The sequence below is a fragment of the Heliangelus exortis genome, chromosome 8 (genome assembly GCF_036169615.1).
Source record: "Heliangelus exortis chromosome 8, bHelExo1.hap1, whole genome shotgun sequence".
NCBI lineage: Eukaryota > Metazoa > Chordata > Aves > Apodiformes > Trochilidae > Heliangelus > Heliangelus exortis.
Genome location: NC_092429.1, coordinates 16,088,205 through 16,114,954, shown reverse-complemented (window position 1 = coordinate 16,114,954; position 26,750 = coordinate 16,088,205). Strand labels below are relative to the sequence as shown.

General features: G+C 41.7%; 1 protein-coding gene across 13 annotated transcripts in view; it reads right to left on the bottom strand.

Annotated features, from left to right (window-relative positions):
- Positions 1-12,106: 12,106 nt before the first annotated feature.
- The window catches only part of LRRC8D (leucine rich repeat containing 8 VRAC subunit D), a 50,036-nt gene continuing 35,392 nt past the window's right edge, over positions 12,107-26,750 (bottom strand). For 12 of the 13 annotated variants that reach the window (XM_071750650.1, XM_071750657.1, XM_071750656.1 and 9 more), the window contains one exon: positions 12,107-17,303. In XM_071750650.1, coding sequence (XP_071606751.1) covers positions 14,728-17,301 — 2,574 coding nt within the window. In that variant the 5' untranslated portion in view covers positions 17,302-17,303 and the 3' untranslated portion in view covers positions 12,107-14,727. Of the gene's footprint in view, positions 17,304-26,076; positions 26,123-26,750 lie in introns of those variants that run through there. The other variant, XM_071750648.1, reaches the window with a different exon arrangement.

Sequence of the window (26,750 nt, the reverse complement as noted above, 5' to 3'; positions counted from 1 at the left end):
AGATATTGACATGGAAGCAGATTCTTCCATCTAAGCCTTGCAGAAGAACCATGGCAACCATGCAGAGCCACACTGATTTCTGTGGGCTCTTATGTCTGTCATCACAGCATAAATCAGAGCCATAATACTGTATTTCCAAAACTGAAATATTATCACTTCTGTATGTATACATCATATAACATAAGCAGGAAAAAATGCCCTAAAATTCTGCAGAAGGGAGTGGAAACATCTGAATGTAGAGATATACTAATCATGTTAGCCTTTTCTACAGGAAAAAAACCCAACCAAATCCCACACTTAAAATATTGATGAAGAGTCAACCAAACTCGACAGACCTCATATCTCCCCTTTACAGGAAAGATCAGAAGCTTTGAAATGTGCCATAGCAGAGACCTGCTGGAGCTTTCATGGTGCTACAGCCACACTGGAGTCCCATCAGCATCCCACAGGCAGCAGTGGGCACTCACCAGAAAGAGTAATTGCTGTAACTTTTGGGTCACAGTAGAACACTGAAGTGAGGGCAGCAGAATCCACTTCAGACTTTGGTTTGGTTTTGGCATGATTTCTAACTGCTGTTTGGTTGGAAATAGAGGGTAGATTAGATTTAGATTAGATACTATGAAGAAATTATTTTCTGTGAGGGTGGTGAGACACTGCAACAGGTTGCCCAGAGAAGCTGTGGATACCTTGACCTTTCAAGTGTTTAAGGCTGGATGAGGTTTTGAGCAGCCTGGTTTAATGGGAGGTGTCCCTGCCCATGCAGGGGGGTTGGAACTTCCTTAAGGTCCTTTCTAGACAAACTCATTCTATGATTATCACACATCTCTAGAGGAAAAAGGATCTTTGCAGAACAACTTATTAGTAATTGGCAAATTATCGGCGACTGCCTTACTTTTCTTGCATGCAAATACCTATGAGCAATTATGTGTATTGATTTTTATATTTACAACATACTTTTACTTAACAGTCTTTGGAGGTCAGCTTTAGGTATTATCTAATCCTGCAGGGAAGTGCTGCTGGAGGTGTGTAGGACTCTGTCTGGGCTGTTTGCCCCATAGCCCTGGGTGAGTCAGACCTGTGTAGGTGCCCTAAGCAAAGACAGAACTGGACTTGTCATTGCTCATTGCCCTTTCACTATCAGTCAGATCACCAATGTCCTGGAACACTCCTTTCAGTTGCCTGCTCCCTCCCCGTTTGCTCCCACATTAGAGATGTCTGTGCCATACCCCTTGCCTAACCTTCCCTGTATTTCAGAAAGTCAAAAAAGCCAAACAAGGCATATAATTAACACAAACATCCATATTAGTTGCCAATATTTTTCAACCCTTCTGTATAGGCACTTATATAGCAAAAAGGACACACAGTTCCTTGACAGGAAACTTTGCATTTATGTAGATTTAATGCATGTGTCCTCTCTCACAGATACAGAGTAGCTGAAATAGCAATGTCCCGTTCACAGCAAGGTTTTATTCACACCGTTTTCCTTGAAAGCTTGGCCAGTGCATATACATTTGAAACACTTGAATGAGAAACTGTGAGGTTCTCAGATAAAAAATGTGAAGATAAATAACAGTTGCAGCACACAGGAGCAGTCAGGCAGCTTATCTCAGAGTATAAAGGCATGCTTATAAGCATTCCCCTTTAAAATAAGAGTCACCATTAGCCAGGATACTATTACTGTGGCTGAGGACAGCAACAGGGAACATGAGAGACATGGAGGCATGTAATTTTCTAGGAAAAAAAAATAAATGGGTGATTTTTATACATTTATTTGTCTTTGCAAGCCACTTCCAGAGTCTCTGCGCTTGGGGTTTATTCTTGAGCTTGTCAGTGTGACTCTGAGTGGTAGCTTTTCTCATTTTAATTTTTTTTTTGTTTAATATCATTTCAAGCTCAGGTTTCCATGCTCTCTTGAGTCACAATGCAGAGTTGTACAGCAACTGCTAACTGTTACAAAATTTGTGATAGAATCACCAGAATGGCAGCACATGGGCTGACATAACATTGCAGGCTTTTTTCCCCCACATTTCATTCCATTTAGAATTTCCATGTGGCCCAGTACCTTCAGCCATGAGAGGCTTAAACTGGGTGAGGTTAGTGAGTATTACTGAAGGAGATGATCTGCAGAAGGTATTTTCCCATAGTGCAGGAAGGGAAAATTGTCATCTGATTTTCTGGATTTATGATATAGTGTGTACACTGTGGCACACCATCAAACTTCCATGCAACAGTTTATCTCCAGCTTACTGACATTTTATAGGGGAATCGCTCCATAATTTAATGGGGAAAAAAGGAAAATATGCAGAATCCTTTAAAGCATGTAAGAGAATATAGTGGCAGCCTCTTTCTTACACTGAATGCATGATAATTCCCATGCCCTCCAAGACTAACACAAATTTCAGCACTTTACCACTCAAGGCTCATAAAACCTCCATATGCCACACACATTTCTGGATCAGGTTTGTGCATGTAGTGTGTTGTTAGTACAATCTGAAAAATTAATGTTGAAAATAATGCTCCTCTGCACTTTCCATTTGTTGTACTTCTAATTTTAATCTGCAGTGAGGAGTCTCGCATCCTAACATTCTGTTTTCTGTGAAATATCTGATGATTGCACACTCCGTTAGCTCAATAATTGCACTGCTAGTTCTGCTTTGGAGCCTTGGTAGGTTTATTCACTGCAAAAGGTGGGTGCTGTGCCACCCACCAGCTCCCTCCCACCTGTCAGCAGCCAGAGCAGCAGCTCCCAGGATGTCAAGGAGACAAGCAGCTTGGCACCAGTGGAGGTCTCACATCCCCACAGCCCTGTCCTGGCAAGCTTCAATCCTAAATCTGAAAAATTATTTCTGCCCTCCTAAGTTCCTGCTCTGCTCCACAGTGCCTCTCCAGGAGACAGCTGCTTCTGTTAGGCCCAAAGTTCATCCTTCTCCTCCACTTTCTCTTCAACTGCACTTATTGCTCTGGGTCTCAACTCCTGGCACCAATGCAGAGATCTCTCTGCAGCCTGAGCACATCCATCAGTGTGAGGATGGCAGTGTCTGTCAACATTTCTTCCATGATACTTGAGAGCACTTTGAAACCACTGCTGGCTGCCTCTCAAAAATCCCAGCGAAATGTGGATTTCACTCAGCTCTGTGCTCCAGAGTCACAGACCTCCTGGGCACGGGGTTCCAGTCAGCCTCATCTGTGCTCCCAGTCCAGGAGCACTTTAAGTGCAGATAACCCCATCTAACCAGGATTATGGATCTTCACACAAATGCACAAGATGGTTTTCTGCACAGGTGCACACTCCCCCCTTTCCTGGGGCTCTGTAAAATGTGGTCCTTTCATTCAGTTTGTGTACAGCCACACAAACAGCTGAATCAGCTCTCCTGAAGAGACCTTCTGAGGAAGGGCAGAAGTGATCACTGGGGGGAGACAGCAGCCTCAAAGGCAGTTTTTCTCACAGATTTTTGCTATAAATGGGATCTGTAACCACTGAAACTCCTGGCACAAAGCCAAGGAGTATCTGAGGGAGCTATGGGAGGGAGCTGTGAAGACTTGTGTTTTTTCTTTCTAAGCCGGGTATGCTAAGCATTCCACGACAGAAAGGTAAAATAAGGATTCAAACAAAATGAGATGGATGGATTTTCCACTTCCTGCTGACATTTACCACTCAGCTCAGCCCGCTCCACCCATGGGTGCTGGTGAACTGTCTTTCTGACAGGCTCTGACCCAAATCTTCCCTGTGGCTGACACGTCTCTCTTCCCTTCTCCATTCCCAGCTATGGTTTCAGCAACCACAGGCAAGCTAGCAGAGAAATACCAGTGTGAGACACTGGTGTGCTTACGTATGTTTCCATCAGAGGCAAAAGTCAAATGCAAACATATAGTGTTAGGCCCAGGTACCCAGGACTGGCTTCAGAGTGTCAGGATTAGTGCTCCACAAAGCAACCAGTCTGCACTGCCTCCTGCCACATTTCTGCATGCAGAATATCAGGGTTTGGAAATGGACATACCATGTATGAAGCCTGCAACAAGCTCCAATCACCCTGGCTGCCCAACTTACACCCACACACAAAGGACAGCTCCAGCTTCAGGTGTTTCAGAGACATCTGGGATGGTTCCCCCAGGAATTGATGCAGGTTAGACCAGCTTTAGCTTTCTTCTTGTATTATGTTATATCTACAAGGAATTTTACCTGCATTGTGCTTCTTAAGTGGAATTCAGATGCAGAGCCAGAGATTCCTCCACAACTGTCTCAGAAAACTGTGATTCACCAGATGGCCTTTGCAAAGGGCCATCCCAGTGCTTGTCCTCTAGAACCACCCCAGCTACACCAGCCAACCTCTCTCATCACAGTGCTTGTACACATGGGGGTCCCACTCCAGCAGGTTTTCCTAGCAGACAGTCATACACTTATATTCAGGGTATGGCTGCAAACAATTAACTTACTCATCTAGAGCAAGCTTTCAGTACTTGCTGGGGGGAAAATTATTTCCATATTATTTCTGGAAGATTATACCATTTCTTCCCATTTTCTCCTTTCCTCTGGGCAACACCTCCCCTTTGCATAATGTCATTATGATGCCTAAACTCTCCAAGATACATACCAGGAAAAGGAGAGTGAAAGCAGCAATCACAGAAAAAAAAAACAAAACACCACATTTTATGTCCAAGGTACTCAAAAAAATTCCTTCCAAAATTCCTTGGCATCAGAAGCATGGGGAATCAGAGCCACCCAGTAGCATATAAAGGTGGGGGTCCTGTGTGTAGCTGGGGCTGTACCAGCAACATTAGGGGAGGTATTTTTACAGACACTTGACATAGAGACTCTCAGAAACTCTTGCTGACATCTGTGCCACTCTAGTCAGACTGGCCAAATTTAAGGTGACACTGGAACATCACCCTGTACTGTGATCATATCCTCCCTTGGCATAAATGTACATCGGATGAAAAGGTCAGAGATTCTTACATATTTATTTAAAACACAGAGACCAGACTGCTGTAAAATGTGGGACAGGGCTGCCTAGGACATCAGCTCTACAATGTAGGGTTTTGAATCACAGCTTCACGTACTCTTAGTCTAAGTTCACTGTTGGATCTGAGTAACGATAGGGAAAGAGAAAATAAAAGTTGGTTATGAAGTCCTATAGCCCTGTCCGGCCTGATTCCTTCCGTAAATTTAAGAAACTTGAAAACTGGTGACAACACTGGTGTCCCACCCTTTCCAGGTTCCATCCAGCCTAATGAGGGCTGTGCCAGAGTACTGTCTTTCCACAGATTTTCATTGTTTCCCTCCTCAAAGTCAAGGCACAAATTTCCCATTAAAGACACCTAACAAATGTTCTAAGTCTCAAGAACAGCAAAGCTATGTATCAGCAGCCAGGGATATGGCTTTGTCAGTGCTGGCTCTTGGCTTAAATCGATACCATCCAGCTATGGCATGGGAAATGAAAATGAATTGATGCTCTTGGATCTTTTCCCAGCAGGCTGGAGTCTGCTTCTCAATGTCACCAGAACAAATGTTTCTGTCTGGGTCTCCTCCTGTGACTTCAGCAACGCACACCAAGCTGATAGGAGTGACCTGCCCTCTCAGCCTTATGCCTGCTCCCTGCCCAGCTCTGCATCTGGGCACTCCTTGGTGCTCATTGCTATTTCCCTGACTGAACCAGTCTGGCAAAGACATGGGAGAGTGAAAATCTTAGAAATTTTTTCAGCCACAAGCACTGAAAATGGTGCCTTTGCCTGTTACTCATGTCCTTGTAAACATTTATCCTCAGATGGCATTGGAAGATCTACATTCAATACTGTATCTGTATTTGCTCTTGGTACACCTAGGGCAGTGAAAATCAATAAAGGCAGTTTCCTTCACAGGAGCCTGATGCCATGGTGTTTGCCCATGGCACATCCCATACACACAGCTCTTCATAGCTAAAGAGGACTGCACCGAAGTAAAAATATCACAGCTACTTCTAATCCTACACATTGTAAAAGAATATTCTTACAGAAGCTGAAGGGTCGGATTGTGTAACCTTTACAGCACTTACCTGCACAACCAGCCCTTTGAGAAGGTCTGGCACAGAAATTTTGCCCACAAGTTTACAGTTTCAATAAACCTCCAAATTAGCTAATGAAGCATTTCCAAAATGGCTGATGTCTCAGTCCTCAATTTCAGAGGGTGCCTTTCCTGATAAATGTAGCATAAATGTAGAGTAAAATACTTGCAGGAAGAAAACTGTACCCCCAAACTGATAAGGTGCTGTAGTAGAATGATTCCTCCAAACCTGTGAAAGTTTTGAATCAGATTTTATTAGGGAGGAAGGATTTAGACAGACTTTTTACTGCTTCAAGTTGGCAGCAAAAAAGAAGAAAAAGCATTCACATAAGTGATTCATTTCAGCAGCTCCAGGACAGCATGTAGTTTCTTACAGGGAAATAATTGGGATTTGGAAATGTGTAAAAGATCACTCTAAACGCCATGTGCCCTTTAAATCTAAGAACAATGTTGGTAGGCCACTGTCAGACTGACTGTGATAAAGAAATTTCTGCCAGAGGAAATAACAACAACTCTCAAAGACAAAAAACCACCAACAACAAAACCAACAAAAACCAACAAAACAAACAAAAAACACCAAAAAAAACCCCCAAACAAAAACAAAACCCAAAAACATCAAACTATAGAAAAGAAAAAATAAAACCAGGAGATATTGTTGTCAAACTTTTAGCAGGTTGAAATCACTGCTACTGTGCACAATGGCTTGATTATGCAGTTTTCAAATAAGGCATCTAGAAAAAAACAAGCCGTGAATTATTTTGGATGTGAAGCCAAGGGAATTGATAAAAAATATTTTGGGAAGAGAAAAAAGTCCATTAGGAGGCAGCAGGACAGAAACAGTCCAGCTGTACCTCAGCTACTGATCAAGCTCTTCAAAATCATCCCAGGTTTTTCAGAGGATGATTTCACTGGAGCTCATTTAACCCCATGTTTTATGTGACAGAGCTTCTGATACTGAGCAGTGGAGAGGCAGAACAGCCCTGTGAACAGTCAGCAGGACTGCACACCAGAACTGCAGGATTTCTTTGCATTTTGTGGTGTTCTAGGATCAGTTCCAAACTCCCCGCAATCTTTGCATGAATCTCACAAGCTGTGCCTGACTTGAACTCTGCAGTCTTAGTAACAGGAAATTTCCACCTCCCTTTGACAACCAGTTGGCCACTGCTCTTGCATGAGAACTCGTAAAAGAAACCAGGAGCTGCATCTCTAAACATGGTGATTGCTCTGGGATCAAGTCAGCAACCCTGCTCTGTTCAGGCTGGAAACACCTTTGCATTTTAAAGTCAGCTCTACAGAGCTCCAAAATGCCTGGTTTGCTCTGCCTCAAAATACAGCTCACCCCTCCAGCACACAGGCACAGCAGAGGTGCCCCATCTGCATCCTTTTGTGTACAATGCTGTGTCCGTCTCCCAGAGAGAGACAGAAAATCAGCAAAACCCAAGAACCAACAATTCATCCCTTCCTCTCCTCCTGGTGGCAGACCAGAGGCCTACCCTTATCTACAGCAAAAATCAGGGAGGACTTGTGGTATCTGGCAGTCCCCTGTGTGATCACATGTGGGACTCAAGTATCCCATGTACAGCAGGATAAAAGTGGAGAACCAGTGCCTACACACCTTTTTCCACATTACATATGTCTGCCATATTTTTATAATATGCAGTGCTTAAGTCCAGAGTGCATCTGCTTGTTCATCCTTTAAGCTTCTTTGGACTTAAGTCTTATGCTGGGCTAATCACACTGCCAACATTTTGCTAATAATAGCAGCAGCCCTTCAGGAGCCCTGATTGCAACTTAACAAAACTGCAGTGATGCTGGATCTCTGAGGTTTCCTTTAGGGCAGTGCTTTCCCAGTCTAGTGAGGAGAGAAGCTGATTCTAAAGCTAAAATGCTCGCTTTGGGACCCTCAGAGTCCCACCCAGGCTGTTCACAGGTGTCTGCTGAGATCCTCTGGGAAAGTCAGCAGTTAGCAGCCCCATAATGAATGCTGAAATAATTTACTTAAATTAATACATTCAGAGTTAAACATGTTGCTAAGGCTGATCAATACAAGCACAAATATAAACAAAGCCCCACAGGCACAAGGAACTTGGGATAGTAACCTGGAATACCTTCCTCCAAAGATGCATTTCCCTTCCACTGTGGGTGTATTTCTTCTGTAGGGGAAGTCCTGTTGGACATCCCAGCTGGGACAGTACCTGCCCTGCCAGGGAAGAGGTGCCCAAACTTAGCTTGGCTGCTGGGCAGGGAGAAGGGCAGGTTTCAAACCATGGTGCAGCACTGCTGTCTACATGATCATTTTGCAGTCTTCAATTACTTCAGAAAAATGATTTAATTAAGGCCTCTTCTTACAGTTCTAGTTCAAACCTACAGACTGTCAGCTTTACTGGTCCTAAACTGAAAGAAGAACAGTCCCTGAGAGAAGACACTCTAGGGCTCCTTAAGCTATGCTTGTGTGGACTGTCTGGCAGAGATGGCATCGATCACTGGGGTTTCAGAGCACCAGTGCTCAGGGAAAACACACATGCCCTGTGTGAAGGCTGGAATTTGCAGTGAGAGGCAGCCATAAGTAGCTTTGAATGCTTGAGGAACTTGCCCAATTACTAAGTGTGTGAATTACTCGTACACCATAGTAGTGCTGGCTCACAGGGACAGCACTGCCTCACACACGTTAACACACTCAATTTTAAATCCAATTTACTTAACTAGATTTTAGTTACAAAGATAGCCAGAAATGTATCTCATCCTCCTGAGTCAGCTCATGCTAGCATTTTCTTCAGTCTCAAATATACATAAATATTGATCCTGACAGCAACCAGTTTATAACTGAGCTAGCTTTTGCCTCTTGTTAAACAGATATCACAGTTTAGTAAGTTAGAAGTTGAGGTCCTGAGAGGCATCTGTTTCCCAGCTTTGTTGTGCATTACATACCCAGAGTCTCCACTTGCCCAGCATTTTACATGCACAGGAAATCCCTGCAACTACCCAGACCAGAGCCCAGAGGGCTTCGACACCATCCACTACCTTCAGATATATCCCCTGGACCTTGTAGAAGACAAACAGCAAACCAGAGCAGCAGAGGTACTCTGAAGCTCTTTTGACACCCTGCCACTCTCTCCTTCTCAGCCCAGCTCTCCTTGCAAAACTGCCTCTGAATTCCCTTTCTGCAGAGGATGCCAGGAAGTCGGTGACTCCAGCCTTTCTGCAGAGCTGTCTGCTCTGGAGGGGTAAGCAGGAGGGCTGGGCACCCCAGTGCACAGCACAGCACTCTTTCTCCTGGGGAGTCTCGCTCTGGCTGCGTATCCCCTCTCAAGAGGAAGCTGCAGCTCCCAGATTAGACTCTGGCCCTAGATAGCAGCCGGGGTTTTCCTGCAGAGCGCAGCCGGGGCAGGGGGGGCAGCCCCGGGTACGGTGGTGCTGGGATAAGCGTGAAGAGTTCTGCAGAGACTGCTTATCGCAGGAGGGAAGGACAGCACACAGCAGCAGCCAGACAGGCACCCTCGGGATATGTCTGAGCAAAACTGCGGGGGAAAAAAAAAAAAAAAAAAAAGGGCAGAAAAAGAATCCTAGGGTGCTCTGTACACCAGCTTTCTACGACTTTTTAAATTTCAAGCTGTGATTCTTGGTGGGTTTTTTTTTCCTTACTCTGCATCTTCTCTTACCGTGATCCTCATCTTTCAGAAATGTTGCCTGGCAGTAAGCAAGACTCACTCAACACCGTTCCTTTTATTTTGTAACCAACGATACCGTTAAATGTAGCATCTCCCATAGATGATGCCTCAGGAGGAACAAGCTAAATCCACCCACCCCAGCAGAGGGGAACCTCCAAGGGGTGCTGGCAGCAGCCATGGCACCCAGGCCTTCCCCCACCCCAGCTCTACCCAGGCAGCTCCATCCACAGCCTCAGGTGCAAGCCAGTCTGGCCTAGGTCAGCAATGCTGTAGGATGCTGTCAGGTAAAACCTCTTAAAATCCACTTTTACAAACCACCTGAAGCAACAAAACTACCCAGAGCTGGTTAGCAGAACAGCATGTTTGTGCATTTATTCCTAATGGTCTATACAACCCATTCCCAACTCAAGAATTTTTTGTTTATGGGCACAACGTGTTCATTTTATGGGAATAGACCTGCTCTGTGCTGGAAGACTTCCTGCAAGCAAATGTGGTGTTAATTTAGAAGATGGCATTCTTCCCAAACAGTCATTATTAAACCAATAACCCTACATTACCTCCAGCATCAAGGGGCAATGTGCTGTTGGAGGCAAGACAGAACAAAGGTCCTGGCTGTAGTAATTACAAAAGGGCTTAGGGGCTGTTCTCTTTATGGAAGGGAGAGAGATGCAGCCTGGCCAAACTCCAGTGCATGTGGTTTTAAAGATCCTCACTTGAGTTGTATTGTGTTGATGTGCAGTGCTAAAGAGCTACCACTTCTGCACCCATGCCTGGCTAAGTTACAGAACTAGTTTCAGCATCTCTCTGCCAGCAACGACCTCTCTCATGACTTTTATCTTGGAATGGGTGTGTGTTTGTAATCAGCTTGAAAAATCTGTTTCTGAGCTAAAGTCTAAAGCCGCATCTTTGCTACAGAAACAACTGTACTCTGTAACACAGCTTTCCCTCCCCTTAGCAGCATGGGGAATCATTTGCTGTCCTGGGAAACTGGTCACAGCATAAGCCCGCAGGGTTTTGCAACATCAGCCTGATGCTTTTGGTTTAAGTGCTGAACACACAGTACAAGCACAAGTGGACAGCCTGAACTGGGAACTCTGCTGCAGTGCTAAAATTGCCAATCATTCAGGAAACCTTGTAAGCTGATCAGTAGTCTGGGTAGCAATTTTATCAGTTCATGGTAGAAAGAGCAAGGGGTTAATGCCAAGGTTAAAACCACTACTGAATATTTCTCACTTCTTTCAGTTCTGGTAATCTTAAAAGATCACTTTGCAAACTTGCTTGAGAACCATTTTATTTAAACGCCTTCCCAAAATGTCTTTCTGAACAGACCATTCAGGCTTTGCTCAGCTCTGAGAGGGCAAGGATGTGAACCATCAGCCTAACATAAGGCAGACCAAGCATAAAGGCATCATGTCACAGCTGTGGATGGCTCTGCTGCCTCTGGAGAATGCAGCTTTCTGCACTGTGCCTGGAACCAAACTGATGCTAACAGTCCCTCAAAGGTCTTTTCTCTTCAAAGGAATCCCAAACTTCCAACTTCCCAAGCTACTTGGCACGCAATGTGTCCACAAAGAACTCTGCCTCAGTCTGTACTTCTACATGCAAATCGATGAATACATTTATAATAATTTGGTTTGGCCTAAGCAGAGCAACAGCAGTTGCTGTCTGGCTGAGGTTCAAGCCTCTTTTTCAGTAGGGAAGACAATTAAGGAAACAGTGTGCCTAGAGAGGCTGGAATCTCTGTCATAGTCTAACCTGTTCCCACATCATGCCAAGTAGCCAGTATGAATGAATTTAGGAAGGTTATTTCTGCATGTGGCAGAATGACACATGGCTTAATGACACCTTTAGATATCTTCTAGTCCTGCCTATGGAAGCTTGCTAAGTCATTTATTTAGCTGCAGAGAGCTCTCCATGAGTGATAGCATCCTCCTTTACACCAGGAGGCCTGATGCCTGCTCAGTGACATCCACAGCTCTGTCTGTATCACAGAAAGCATCTTCCAAGAAGATAATTTATTGGAGAACTGAAGGATCCTCACAGAAATGTTACAAGGGCAGGAAGAAACAGAATGGGCAATTTCCCACTTCCTCTCATTTAATTAACACAGTAATTTTTCTTCTGGGCCCATACATATATTCTGCAAAAGTCCATTAGCCAAATAAAGAAAAGAGTGGGAGGTCGTTTGGATGATGTGTATGTAAAAAAAAGAAAAACCCTATCCTGAAATACTGTATTTTAGTTAAAAACCATACCTCCACAACTGAATAGGAGCTACAGCTCATACCTCTTCCTTCTTAGATTATCACCACCACAGAACAAGTTCAGCATAAGATACCTGAAATCAGATATTTTACTATGCAAACACACTTTTCCCCCATTAAAAAAAAATAGATAAGAGGAAGATATAAACATCTTATTTATTAAATCAAATAGAAATGCAAAATATATTTCACATGCCTTACATGGAAAAAGAGATGAACTTCCAAGACTTTAAAGCAAGACTGTGTCAGATGACACACAGGAAATTGGAACATTATAAACAGTCACAAAGAGGAGGAAGGACTGGGGGGTGAGGCAACGTGGAGATGATGGGCAGTTCCTCTTCACTCTAAGAAAGCTCTCCTAAGAACAAGAATGGAGTTTATGCTGAGCAAGCATCACAAGCCTGAAATTAACTTCAACATATACTTATTTGCCTCAAGAAGTACAGTTGGCTAATAACTAGTCAAAACAGTAGTCTAAATTATGTATGCCATAGACATATGAAGTGGACATGGGTTTATTTCTGAACACCAGTAGGGACAGTTGGAGAATCAGAAACATCTAAAAAAGCTTTTAAAAGCTGGATCAATTCATGGCCACATTCTGTGTAACCCCACTACTAAAATAAGAAAAAAAGCAAACCTATTTTTCTAAATATTTTAATTACTTTGTCATCCTCCAGCTCTTCCTACCTCCTACACACAATTTCTTGGAAGCTGAAATGACACTCAACAGCAAATACAAAGCGTACACCAATAGTATATTCCACAGTTTTTCTAAAGAGTCAATAGTCCAGCAATTTTAAAGTGATCTATGTGCAAAAAAATAAACACAGAAATAAAGAGGTCTTGAAAAAAATAAAATCCGCTGCAGCCTTAACTTCTACTTAAAAAACAATATATGCTGAGGACAAGCACTAAATTTCCCAGTGGAGGACAGGTCAGTAACTGCAAGTATTCTGCCAAACCTGTGACTTGGTGTTGCAGAACTGTTAAGATCCCAAGTTTACTACCCGCCAGCAAGTGGCAAACAGACTGTATCCCCAAAAGAAGCAAGAAAACCACTATTCATCAACTGATCTTCTAAACACACATAAACATATGGTGCAGGTATGTATTCAGAGGCTGCTACCTACAGCAGAGAACAGTCCTCCCAGCATGGCTAACAGTAAATGATTAACAGTAAAATGTGCAAGATTTGTAAGAGCAGTACTCGAAATGTTCTTGACTGCTCAATGCCCCTAGGCCAAAACTATCTCCTCGTTTATAGTGGTATAAGTCAGGGCAGCTCTGGTGAAGTTACAGTAGAAATCGCTGTGCATGAGGATTTCTGTGCGAGAACAGTTCCTTGAACTACAGACTAGTTCAGTCCTGACTGCACTACAATAGGGAATTGTGTTTAAACCATGAGTAATCATGTAATCATCTCCCAGCATAGTACTTCTTTTCTGCACACATGGAATGTAAATGGCCAAGATTTACAATTGATGATTTTGCAGATTTAATGGATTATATTTCTTTAATGTTTCTGGCAATGCAAACTCAGTTAAACAAAACAACACCAAAAAAACAACCATAAAAATATCCCACACTTACTGCTGTCTGCTTTTTTCTTTATTTGACGACTTATCTGGCACACAGTTAGGGTTTTCTAACAGTGCATTAGGTGTTCAAAACCATCAGATTACTTGGGCTGGGGGAGGGCAGAAGGGTGGTCTTATGGTTGAAGTCCAGGTGTGGAAAACACACCACAACAGGCAATAAAGCTAAATCACATTTGGGTAAATTGTAACTCATGTCTCTGTCATTAGTCTAGTAAACGAAGCAGACACCCTAGTTCCTAAGCAAGGGCTGTGAAACAAAACAGTCACCAGCTCATAAAATGCCTTGAGTTCCCCAGGTGAAAGCTCAGAAGAGGAGCAGAACATGAGCAGTAAAGTCACTTGGTGTGTAATGGCTTTCAAAGACACCTTGCAAAACCAGTTCAAATATCAAAACTGTCCCCAACTTGAAAGCCAAGAGGCAGTATTTCTCCCTTTTACCACCCACTGGTGAGTGGGACAGAAGCATTATCGAAGCCGAGGGGGAGAGCAGCTGCAGGAATGGGATGAGTCTTTGCCGGTGTAAAGCAGTAGGACACTGGACCACAGAAGAAATCTCACCCAACAAGATGAGGCCTTGAGGATGAAGGATGAAGGCAAACACACTTGGCCTGATGCAAATCACATACCTTTTCACAGGAAAAATGGTGGTTCTGGTGCAGTTCAAAGCACAGTCAAACTGTTTTCACTTGCTGAGGATGGCTAAACACTAACACCACACATCAACAGGTGTTTCGAGTGCTGTTAGAACCACACCATATACAACACTTAACCTCGGTTTTCCCCCCTTAATGCACTAAAGTAAATCCAGACCTTAAGGAATAACTTGCATAGTAAGAAAAGGTCATCAATTGAATCATTTACTTTAAGCAGGCAAGCAAATTTGTAAACATTCAAAAGCGGCAGCATCCAAGTTACAAACGATTTAAGGAAAAAAGAATTGAGATTAAGGTTCTTTATCCTCCCAAAAATTTTTGAAATAATCTTTTAAAACACTGCAAACATTGAACACTCCTGTTACACCCCTCTTCTAATCCTGCCAGTAGCCCTGCCTTCCAAGGAACTCTGCTTTCTAAAACACATGGTCTCTCTCACAATTGCCATACTTCTTAGCATTTGCTATTTGGAAGTCAGCTACCAGAGCATTTCACCTCAGCCTAAATGCCGTTAGCGTAGGGAATGCTTGTGTCTTGATTCAGCACCTCTTTCACTTCCGAGGGCAAAGTGTCAAAGAGGTGATCTTCCACCACGAGCCCGCTTTTCCTGAGAAGAGAACACTGCTCCAGCGTGGCTGGCAGACGGTCCAAGCAGTTCCCCTTCAATTCCAGATGAGTCAGCTGCAACAGTTTACCAATTTTATCTGGGATTGAGGTAATAGAGTTTTGTCCCAGACTCAAAGTCCTCAACTTAACGCATTTAAACAACTCTTTTGGCAAAATTTTGACTTTGTTTCCCGTAATGTAAAAATGCTGCAGATTTTGAAGACAACCTATATCTTCTGGAATCAATGCGATTGAGTTGTAGCTTACGTCTAAACACCTAAGTTTCTGTAAACTGAACACTGCGGGTGGTAAGGATTCGAGTTTGTTATTGGAGAGATAAAGAGACTCCAAATTCCTTACATGGGTAATGGAGGGAGGAATTTCAACTATTTTATTATGCCACAGCTTTAAACAAGTCAATCTTTTTAAGTGCTGGAAACTGATGATTTCTTCAATTGTGCGTATGCTATTTGACTTTAAATCCAGTTCCTGTAAGTTAGAGAGGCTGAAGATGGCATGGGGAATTCTCTCCAGTTCACAGTTCTGAAGTTCCAGCTCCGCAACATTAATCATTTTCTTAAGGCTATTGAGTACCACAAGCTTAGTGCCGTCATTATGAATGACCAGTTTTGTCAGATGTGGTGCCACATCTGTGATATTGGGGGGAATTTTGGTCAAATTGCTCTTCACGTGGAGGATTTTAAGATGTCTCAACTCTCTGAGAGATTCAAGCCCTATCATTTTATTGTTCTCAGAGTTCAAGTTGCCTACCAAGTACAATTCACGGAGGTTTTTGAGCAAATACACCCACGCAGGAATTTCTGCAACATCTGTGAATTTCACATGAAGGCATCTCAAGTGGTCCCGGAGGAAGCTGAAGGCAGTCTGCTCGACCTTCACAGGACAGTGGCACAGATGAAGCTCCTGAAGATTTGTCATCTGGGAAATTTTTGGTGGGATTTTCGCTTCGGAAATCAGCTCCAGTTTCAACACATCCAGATCTGTCAGATCAAACACCGCATCAGGAACCCCTGACAGCATGAAGAGATGCAGCTCCTGCTTTTCCTGGGCATTGCGGGAGACGTGTTGCCGCAGCTTTTCAAAAGTCCACTCGTGGTTTAAACTGATTTCCCGTAGTTTGTTCTCACTTACCTCCGACAAGAAGACACCAAACCGCTTAGAATACAGCTGGTCGTACTGATCTACCATGTGCAAGAGAAATGCAAAATCATTTTTGACATCAGGGATATCACTGAAGCTACTCTCTTCTCTGACCTTTTCAAAGGAATATTCTTTCAAAGGAATTCGGAACAGCCAGAAAAGCGTGTAGAGGCAGATAAAACCATAGACACAAATGAGGGAAATATAGCTGATCAGCAGCTTCTTTAACATGTAAGCCATGTTGTGCGTACATTCAAACTGCGTGTAGCCTATCAAGTGTTCCACTTTTGGGTTGCAGATGTGTTCAAAACTAATGGTGTTAACAAAGTTTGCAGTGTAGCAGAGAATAAATATGAACTTGACAGTCTTGATGACAGTTTGGCCAACGTAGAGCTTGTAGATCAGATCACTGTCCTCCACGTGAGCCCGAAACTTACGGACTTTCTCAAAGAGCGCTTTAGCTTGTTCTCCGTCTTTCTTATCTAAAATAGTGACGCTAGGAACCTCGATCATTGGCTTGTCGGCTGAAAATTTGAAGCCAGACTTTGTTATCATGGGAGTGCTGGCACTTGGGCTTCCTTCATCACTGCTAGTGGAAACATACTTGGGCAGGGACTGGGCACCAGTTAACCTCTGTTTGTTCTCCTCGGAGTCCTCACATGCCGTTTCAGACAAGGCTTTTGTAGTCCAAGGGGACTCAAAACACTTCCCTAATATAGAAACAAAGTGCTCGATTTTTGAGCAAGTCTTGGGATATTTGAACCAAAAATTGCTACTGACTATTAAAATGATAGTATGGATGAGAACAAGATAGGGAAAATACTTCGAATACCAAGGAAGAGCCAAGTGATAGCACATCTGGTTAATAAATACGTATTGCTGAAAATCCAAATTTGTCTTACGGCCTGAAGAATCTTTCTGCTCCTTCTTCAGCTCCTGGCCTGATTCAGTGGGATGATACTGAGAAGAGGTAGCTCTGCTCAGAGGTACTTCAGGCGTTACAGTAGGGGCACTTCCGAAGGAAACTGTTCTCATTGATGATGATGCTTCTCCTTGACCAGTGGTTGTCTCAACAGTGGTAAAGTCAGCCCTTCCTGATGTACTGGGTTGTGCTTTTGAATTTACAGTAGACTGCAAAACTGGCAAGCAGACCACCTGGTCTTTGGTGAGCTGCATGGTTCCAGCAAAAATGGCAACCATTAACATAACAACAGCTAGATAATCCATAAATACATCCCACCATGGCTTCAGGATACGGTATGTTGGCTGGATGTCATTGAGCGATGCAACTTCTGCAAGGGTAAACATTCCTACAAGAGAAAAAAGACAAAATCAATATTGGTGACTGTTAAGTAGGTTATTTTGCCATTTAGTAACAATCACACCAGGACACGTAGATTCTCAAAGATCCTCAGAAGGCTGCAGCTTTCATTATGTTTCACTGCCTGTCACGTATTGTCCATCATTCCACTCAACACTGTTTCCTCAAAAGGTATGTACTGAAATTATACATTAACCTAACATAAAGTCCCAACACGTGGAATTCAGTACTATTATTTTCTAGTACACTGCATTTAAACAAAATAGCACTTTTAAAATGCTTTGCTCATGACTTGTACAACACATTCAGGTATCTTGTTACATTATGAGCAAGGTCTCTCATTTCTTTTCATCTAACACAGTAACACTTAATGCCTCCCACTCCTTGATATTGTGAGCATCCACATTACTTACCAGATTGAGTGGCCTTTCCCAGAAGTACCACTGCACAAGTGAGTCTTGTGGTATTTACATGAATATTTGAATTTTTTTAAAAAACATGTTTGGATATTTTACAGGGAGAAAATTATCACCTATTCACGGAACCAATTGGTACTCTATTTTTTTTCTCCAATTAATGATGGAATAATCCTTCCTCAGAAAAGCCCAACCCATCTAATCAAGAAAAATCACATAACTCTCTTAGCATAATGGGAGAATTATTCTTTTCAGATTGTCATCACAGCCTGGTGATTATAGGAAGCTATCTAGTCCAGGTAGCATGAGAACAGGTTGCAAGGCTTCCACTTTAACATACACACTCTAAGAAAAAGTGGTAAAATGACTGTGTGAGAATCCAAACCTCTTTGCAGCTTTAAATAGCTTGCTTCACTTTTTGTTTTTACAAAATCTAGGAGATTCAACTTATCAGCTTTTTAAAAAATAAGCTTCTGTGCAAGCAGGATGTGGTAGAACCATCATTTTATCTGCTGAACTTATGATCCAAATTTCCCATTTCTAAAGTAAAATACGCACCTTGTGTGCAGGCATGGGGTGAGGAAGGAGTCAAGAGGTACATTACCACACATTTGGCTCCTTTCAGTTGGGAGAAGAATGGCTTAGCAGAGCACAAGGAGATCAAATCAGGAAATATAAAGATGCACCACATTTATTATTTTTAACTTGCACCTTACAAACCCTAAAGGACAGTGGCCCAGGCAACGAATATACAACAGAACCACCTGAATATTTCTCTTTTTCAAAGAAATGTAGGCTGGAACAGACAATTCTATACACTCAAATACCAGCACCAGCTCAAGCAACTCCCACAATCTCAGTCTGCAGGGAAGGGCAACCATTCCCCTTATGGAGCCCAACATGGAGTTCACAATTAGAGTCTCTACTCCACCACAGGGAGGGATCCAGCCCCTGGCCTCCCATGAGCTCTTGCCAGTTTTGCATACCTAGCCTAGGATTTGGTGAAGGCAGTCATAGGAGAGAGGGCTTTAGCTCACCACAACACTCATCTCAGTGCTCTTGGCACAGCTACCAAAATGTAGAAGGCTCAGGTCCTCAGGGAGTGGGCAGAAGAAACTTCCATCTCTATTTTCCAGTAGGCAAATGAATGTCAAATACCCTTCCCTGATCAGTAACACAAGTTGTCCAAGTCTTAACAGTTGTCCCGGGTCCACAAGAACCTCATCCCAGCAGCAAGGCTCCTGAGCCTTTCCCCAGGCACCTCCCCCAGCACTGCAGTCCTACAGGAGGTGCTGAAGGACACAGACGAGAAACACACCCCACAGCTATCAAAGCCTCACACTGCTTTACTTCAAGTTAGCTACAAATTCCCATTTTCTTTAATGTTTCCTGGTGCTTACCCAGACTGAGTCCCAGCATGACTGCTTGCCCTAGAATCACTACCTTTGACATTTAAATAACAACCATGTGCGGAAGAGTAACATTAGCCATTTGTACTGATGTGAAAGGATAGATACAAAAAGCACCTTCCTTACTCCTAAGGCACAACTGCCACCTGCCCAGGTCAGAAAAACCAGAAAACAGCAGTAGAAGCTTTTTTTCCTTCATGGATTTTTTTTTTTTTTTCATTCATGGAAGCTGTCTGGAGTGATGTTCCCGTGCATCTCCAGGCTACTTTCACTATGGTCTCACCCACCTTGGTATCAGTAAGAATTTCTCTACCAGGTTACTGGTGAAATGAGTTCAACAGGAGAGTACACAGCCAAATGCTGAGCAAGGACAAGTCACACATGCTTATTACAGCCATGCTGCTGCACACAGAGCTATGGAATGTGCAGGTAGAAGGAGATGACATGACTGCTGGAACAAACATGGGTAGCTGCTACTGCTCGTCCCTCTGGGGCTAGCCTTTTCCTCAACTTTGCACTAGCTAATTATGTGGGAATTTACTTCATTGTGGTTCAGGGCACAACCTGCAGAATTCCTTTCACAGAACTGAGGTGATTATTTTGCTTCTGCTGTGGGAACATGTGGATAAGCACCAAAAGCCAAGCACTGCAGACGTGGTTGCTCTAAGCACCTGAAACAATGGAACAGAAATGAAAGAGCACAAAGTGGTTCCAGCTCGAGTCTTGATAAAAAAACCCAGAGGTAAAAATGACATCTATCAGATCTCTGTCCTGCACACATACAAAATTATTTCAAAAAAGGTAAGGTCATATAATCCTCTTTGTAATGCTGTAGGCAGCATGGTGTAACAGGAGCTTTACAATGAGAAGCACCACATTCAACTCTGAGCATGTCTTTTCTTTCAAGTTACTGATATTCACAGAAGAGTTGCTGTTTTGGCAGAGATTAGCAGTTATAAAACACAAAAAAACGCTCTGTGGTCTTAGTGCTAACCCTGTGTCTCATAAAAGAGAGGCAGATCTTTCCCTAGCAAGCAAAAATCAATTCCAAGAACTGAAAACAGGTTTCTGTTGTCACATGTCTAAAATATTTAAATGCTCTGACTCGTTAAGACTAAAATAAAAAACTATAAACCTACACAAAGTATAAGTAACATTCTGACTATGTGGCTGCAAATAAATTCACTGTTTTCCCTATTAAATCCATCATTACATGTATTGGTGTTTAACTTCACTAAAAGTAGTAACCATAGAAGTTAACTTCAATTTTGCAGATGCTTATAAATTAAACTATTAAGTGGGTACTCAGAACAAGTCTATAGTCTCTTGCCCTTGTTTTGGGTTTTCTTTATTATACAGCTAAATGTAAACTACTTAAAGCTTTTCAAGTCTACTGTCCAGAATATTCCTTGGAACAGGTAAATAGCATTTTCATCACTGATTTTCACTACCTTTTAAGGATACAAGATTGGACCTGGGGTTTCATGATTTACTGCAGTGATGAGAGGGGGGCAAGGGGGGGGGGGGGGGGGAAGAGGGGGGGGGCAAGGGAGAAAGAAAAGCAAGCTCTGGAGAAAAGAAGAAGATGTATGTTACAGAGCCTGCAACCTCCTGCCACAGAGTGTCCTGCCACCAAGGTAAGCGCATGCTCTATTCATAACCTCAGTGGAAAAAAAGGTCTGTAAGCAGGTAGCTCAAAATGAAGAACAAGGTACTATACAGCTGAAAAGCCAACATGTCTGATTTCTCATGATGAAAACATTAATTTCTTTCAGCCCTTTTCAGGGCACCAAATGGACCTTGGGGCTTTTAACACACCAAGATCTAGACCCTATGACTCTTGAAGAGAAAGAATTTTAGCTACCAATATAGAATTTCAGGAAACATTGTCCTCTTTAAAATAGAAATTTTACTGTAGTCGTAATAAGCACAGATTTTAATTCAAGCCTATTGCAGTACAATCTTTAAGGCTGCACATCTAATCAAAATCCTTTCCAAAATAAGGAAGACTTGTATTTTTAGCAAATAATCTTTTTCCTCCCAACCCTTTTGTATCCAGTTCTTTAACTTGGATGATTCTCTAGGATAACATTAACCTCTCCCAGCTCCATCCATTACCTACAACTATCTACTGAGTGCATTCTCTCTCCTGGAAAAAAAAAAATCCTTTAATCTAAATAAATGCAATTCTTCTAAACACAACTGTTTCTTGCTACCTTTTAATATTTTAGGTCGAAAAAACTTTAAAAGTTTTGAAAGCAGCATCCCTCTTTTGAGGGGTAGTTTGAAAGCTACCTCCCTTTTCACTGCTAATGTCAAATGGAGCTCTAGAATTCAACCCACTTTAATTTGCAGTCATATAAATTACAGTGAAAACAGAGTAGAAAAAAAAAAAAATTGACCATAACAAAATTTTTCTAAATTAGAGCCCAACATTAAATCAGCAAGGACAATAAACTAATTTCATAAATTGTACTTCTTACTCAATTACAACCCATTCATTAGTCTTAAAGTTATAATTGAAAGAGCTTAGACTGCATATAAACTGGTGAGTTTTTCTGACATACTTCAGACTGTAAATGCTTAAGTACAAAATGGCCTTATTTGGGTTATTTCTTAAGAAACTGTTCTAGCTTAAATACAACTTAGAGGAAAAGAAAGCAGTAGATTGGTATGTTACTAATGTTTATTTACATCCTACTTCTTCCTGTACTTACTGATAAAACCTTCATGTGTCTGCCCCTGTAATTCATTGGCCCTCCTGTTTTAAAAGCATATTTAAAGTTAAAGCAAATTCAAAGTTAGAACAAACAAATAGAAAAAGAAATGTAACACATAAACCTCTCATTTTACTTTCAGGTTCCCAAGACTCCAAACAAACACACTTTGTTTCAGAAAACAAAAAGATTCTTGAATTAGCCTTGTCACCACAACTGGTCAAGAATTTCCTAAAAAAACCCCACACTTCTAGTTGAAAAGAAAAAGTCTACCATGAACAAAATTGCTTTCTCCCTTCCCACAGGAAATTAAGGAGAAGAAAAAAAAGTTTTCCCATAACTAAAAGGCTTTTCTAGCTTGCTTTTGATCAAGGTTTAAATTTATTTCTGCTGCATATTTTACTCTCTCTTTCCACCAACCATTTCTACTTACTTTGTTTTTCTACTTCTGCAATATCCTATTTAGGCAGCCAATTAGACATTAATGTGATATGACTGGATCATGGGATTGCTCTTAGCTAGGACACTGTGACTGTCAATTGTTCCACAAACTGCAAAGATCAAAAAGATTGCACCATCCTTTTTATTCCCTTTCTCACACAACCAAGTGGGAAGAAGTCCCAAAGTGCTTTTAAAACAATGCATAAAGACATCCAGAAAAGAGCCTATGAATGAATTTATGCATTCTGAGCATACAGATGCACTCATGAGCTACACTGGTTATTCAGTTTGAGATTAGGAGAAATTTAAAACAAACTGAAGGAGGCTTAAACTAAACAACAGTCGGCTTTGAGATCTAGTAATAAAAGGAAATTGTCCCTGCTACTGTAGCTGCTGCTTAACGCCCCGGGGGATTATCGGGCTTTGCTCTACCTGACCCGACTGGAGTTACAAAACTAGTTTTAGGTACAACTGCATCTACAGATTGTCTAAAGTATCCTGCAAATCAAACAGCTAAATTCAGTTAAACATGGATTTGTGCACCAATTGTCCCTATTGCCTGAAAAGTTCCACAATAAAATACAACAGTGATATTTTAAAATAGGTATTTTTATAGTGTTTCTATACTACGTGAAATGTTTTGCTACTTCTTTGGTGATAGAAGGTATTGCAGAACACCCACTACAGTGTAGCTTATGGAGCTTATCAAATACTTCCTGATTATTGCTTTTGTCTCAGGATGATCAGAAACATTTAACATAAAAACCTGCACAGAATATTTCCTATTTTTTTTCCCCCACCAAATTAGAATGACAAGAATTCTCACTCACTATTTCTTCACTAAATACCTGGCAGTGACCAAATATACCATTTTTAGATCAATATGCTAGATCTGGGTTGGTTTATTTTTGTTTGGCTACCCCATGACTGAGCAAATTGTTTTGGTTTTTGGTTTGGGTTGGGGTTTTTTTTGGCCTATTTGATATCCCAGTGTAAGCAAACATCTATGGGATGGAATATTTATCTGTATGATTTGACTTTCTTAAAATTAATTGCATATCACCTTGAAGGTAGTAATTAAGAGACAGTGTACCACAAGATGCTCTGTGGACATCATGGATGATAACTGAGTAAGGAGACAGCAACAAACAAGCTGAGAGATTTCCTATAGAGAAAAACACCTCAACTAAGGAACAAGAGTTCCACAATAGCTTTTAATTTTAACTAGCACCACTAGATATTTATTCTTTGAGAAACAAAAACCACCCCAAAACCAAAACAGAACAAAACAAACAACTCACAAGTAACCCAATTCCTCCAACCCACTGCCCAAATTACACTGCTATAATTTTGGACTTTGCCTTAAAGGGAATATATAATCTCTGATATTGACTGTAAACAGATATGATATCATCTTACCTATAAATATAAACCTGACCAAATTACTGTTCAGTGAAATAAATAAAAAAATAATCTAAATTTCTCTCAGACTACATACAGAAATATTAGGCTTCAGTAAGTTGGAGACAAAAATAAGATTCTTGCTTTATATAATCAATGTCAAATACTCATTTACAAAGATTAGAGCTATAAACAATTTTCTTTTTCTTTTTTTAAGTCTTAAAAAATTTTGCCCTTCAAAGCTCAGCTTTTTCAGGTTGTATAACACTATAACCTACTTTTGGATCCTGCTGTTTAAGTGTTTACACTGAATCTTCCTTGTTTACCAGCTCTTTGAAGGCCTAGTGCTATACACCACTCCTACACAGATGGTTTAAATATCAATGTGATATTTAAAAAGCAGTATTAGTGGCCATAATTTCCCTAAAGATAAACTGCCAAATCATACTTCATTCTTGCCTTGCTGTAAATGACCAGAGGGATCTGTTTAAGGATGAATTTCAAAACAGGAGCTCAGTGTTATACTTCTGACTATCTCCCCAATGCACCCAGAGATTAACAACACAATTAACTCTGTGCTGGCCACTTGCAAGTTCCGTGTCCGCGGAGCACAGAAAATGAACAAATTCCCACACTGCCTAATGCAGTACTCCTGAGCCATGCTCTTATGAGGGCTGCTTTGACTAAATGTACAAACTTCATTTTTTATTCACAGGGTTCGTTCAGAGTGCAGTGCCAGTCTTTGACCCTGAAAAGCTTTAAGAGATGCTAAGCTGCATGTTCAGCAACACTGCTCCATCCTCACGTCGCATGGGTTAGCAGTACTGGGGACCACAGAGGGGGTGAGAAAAGAGAGGGGAGAAGGAAACAAGAGTGGAGGGGACAGTGGTCCTTGAGCATTCCTCTGCACAGATCTCTGTAGCTGGTAAAAAGCTCAGTATTATAGCTAGCTGTATGTGTTACAGTTCAAGCCAGTTAAGCACATGTGATTTTACAGTTATAAAACAACTTAGCAAGAGAACATGCACAAAACAGAGATTAATAATGAGGCTAAACCAAACTAGGGATAATATGAAACTTATGATTCTCATACCTGCAATTAACAATCCATAAATGCACGGGCCTTTGATGGGCAATCTCTCTCAGGAAGAACATGAATCTTACATAGCACAACTGCCTGAACAGAAACCCTACAGAAGAGTGACAAGGACCATTCAGACAAAGGCAAAGAACGTGCCTTGGTGTACCCTGGCACACGCCCTCCAGGGCTTACACAGCTGTTCAGACTGCTGGTATTTCTGCAATACTGATTCACCCTTCTTTTATCAGAGGCAGCACATCACCAGTGATGGAAGGAGCAGCACTAAGGCTGAGCAGTGAGGTACCCAACAGCATTTTCTGGTTTACCCAGCCAGACCAGAGCAAAAACGGCAAGCAGACACTTTGTATCACCTTTCACAGAATTCCCAAAACATACCGATTGGTAATCTTGCAGTGACAGCCAAACCTGTGTGTGCAAGGCCCACAGTTTAACACTAAGCACTCCTACTCAAGTACAGACACAACTGAAAGTGAGGGCAGCTGATTTAACCTGTGCTAACACGGATCGACAGGGCAATTAAAAGTTACACCACCCAATAAACTATAACAGCTGCTTGAGCTCAAGTGTTAAACATTTAATCCCTTTGCCATTTCAAAATCTGCTGTCCCCCCATCTTTTAGCCAGTAATGTTTCTGCACTGTTTTCACAACCACTATCAGAAGTAGAAGAACACACAGTAAACATCTGGCACTTCTACTGACCAGAGTACTTTGGGAATTTATCAAGATGCAAAAGCAAGCTGCACCAAAATAAAAGCACATCTGGTAACTCTAGTCCCTAGAGGCTGCTTTTTATCACAAAAAAAAAACCCAAAACCAAAACCCAGTGATACAATTTTTTAAAAGTAGTTAAAAGGACTGGAAAAAGAAAAAAATTGTAACAAAATTGTATTTCCTTTCTAGTTTAGAAATCTGAAAAATAGAAGAGTTAAAAGTGCTTTAGACCCTGAGATGTTCTTCAAATTTACTTTTACATAAGTGCATCCACATGGCTGCAAAGTTTTTATATGAAATAGCTAAATCTCCAGTAGAGATGGTACTGAGCAACTCACATAATTCCTCTGAAAAATACTCCTTTCTGATTCACAGCCACACATGCTGCCAGTCTCTGCCTCGTCTTGTTCCGGATTCACTTGGAACTGGGGCAACTTCAAAAGCAGTAAGAAATGGAACTTGGCATGGAGCTGCTAGTTTAGTGATTTTAAGCCACAGAACGGAAAGATAAAAATCTTATTACAGGATTTATTAGTACCTTTAACTACACATTCTAAACATACCTATAGAATAGGAAGGAGTGCTACCAAAGAAGTGCATTGCTGAAGTTCACTTTCTTGCAGGTTTTAACAGCCCCTTGTAAGGGCAGAATGACCTCTCTAACTCATGGTACTAAAGTCTAGGTTTACTTAATTTCTTAACTAACCTACCACAGTGGAAGCAGGTTTACTGAGTAACTAAAGTTATTTTCAATTAATACTTTCCTTCTTTTTCTTTTCAATGGACATGTAAGCAACCTTGTGCTGGAACATTTACAGCATCCTCAAGGATATCTGGAGTCAAGAGCAGACAAAAAGTTCCTTTAGCTAAAGAACAGGTTCCATTGTTCCCTACCTGAGCTGGCTCATCTCTTCAGACAGAACAGCAAACACAGTGATTCTCACGGTGTTACACATTAAACAGAAGTTTCATATTTAAGATTTGCACGCATATAAACTACCCTCTTTTCAAATACCTGCAGTGACACTTGCATTACATCCATTAGCTAAAAGCTATTCTAGAAAAGGTCACGCTTAAAATTAAAAAATTAAAACAACAGTAAATTAAACACACATAAAAAAGACCCCACCCTCCATAAAGCACCTGGTGACACAAGACACTGCATGTAAACACCAGTTCCTCTGTTTCTGCCAAGATCTTTCCTGTGGCAAGGGCAGCAGTAAGGTGCACTAAATGC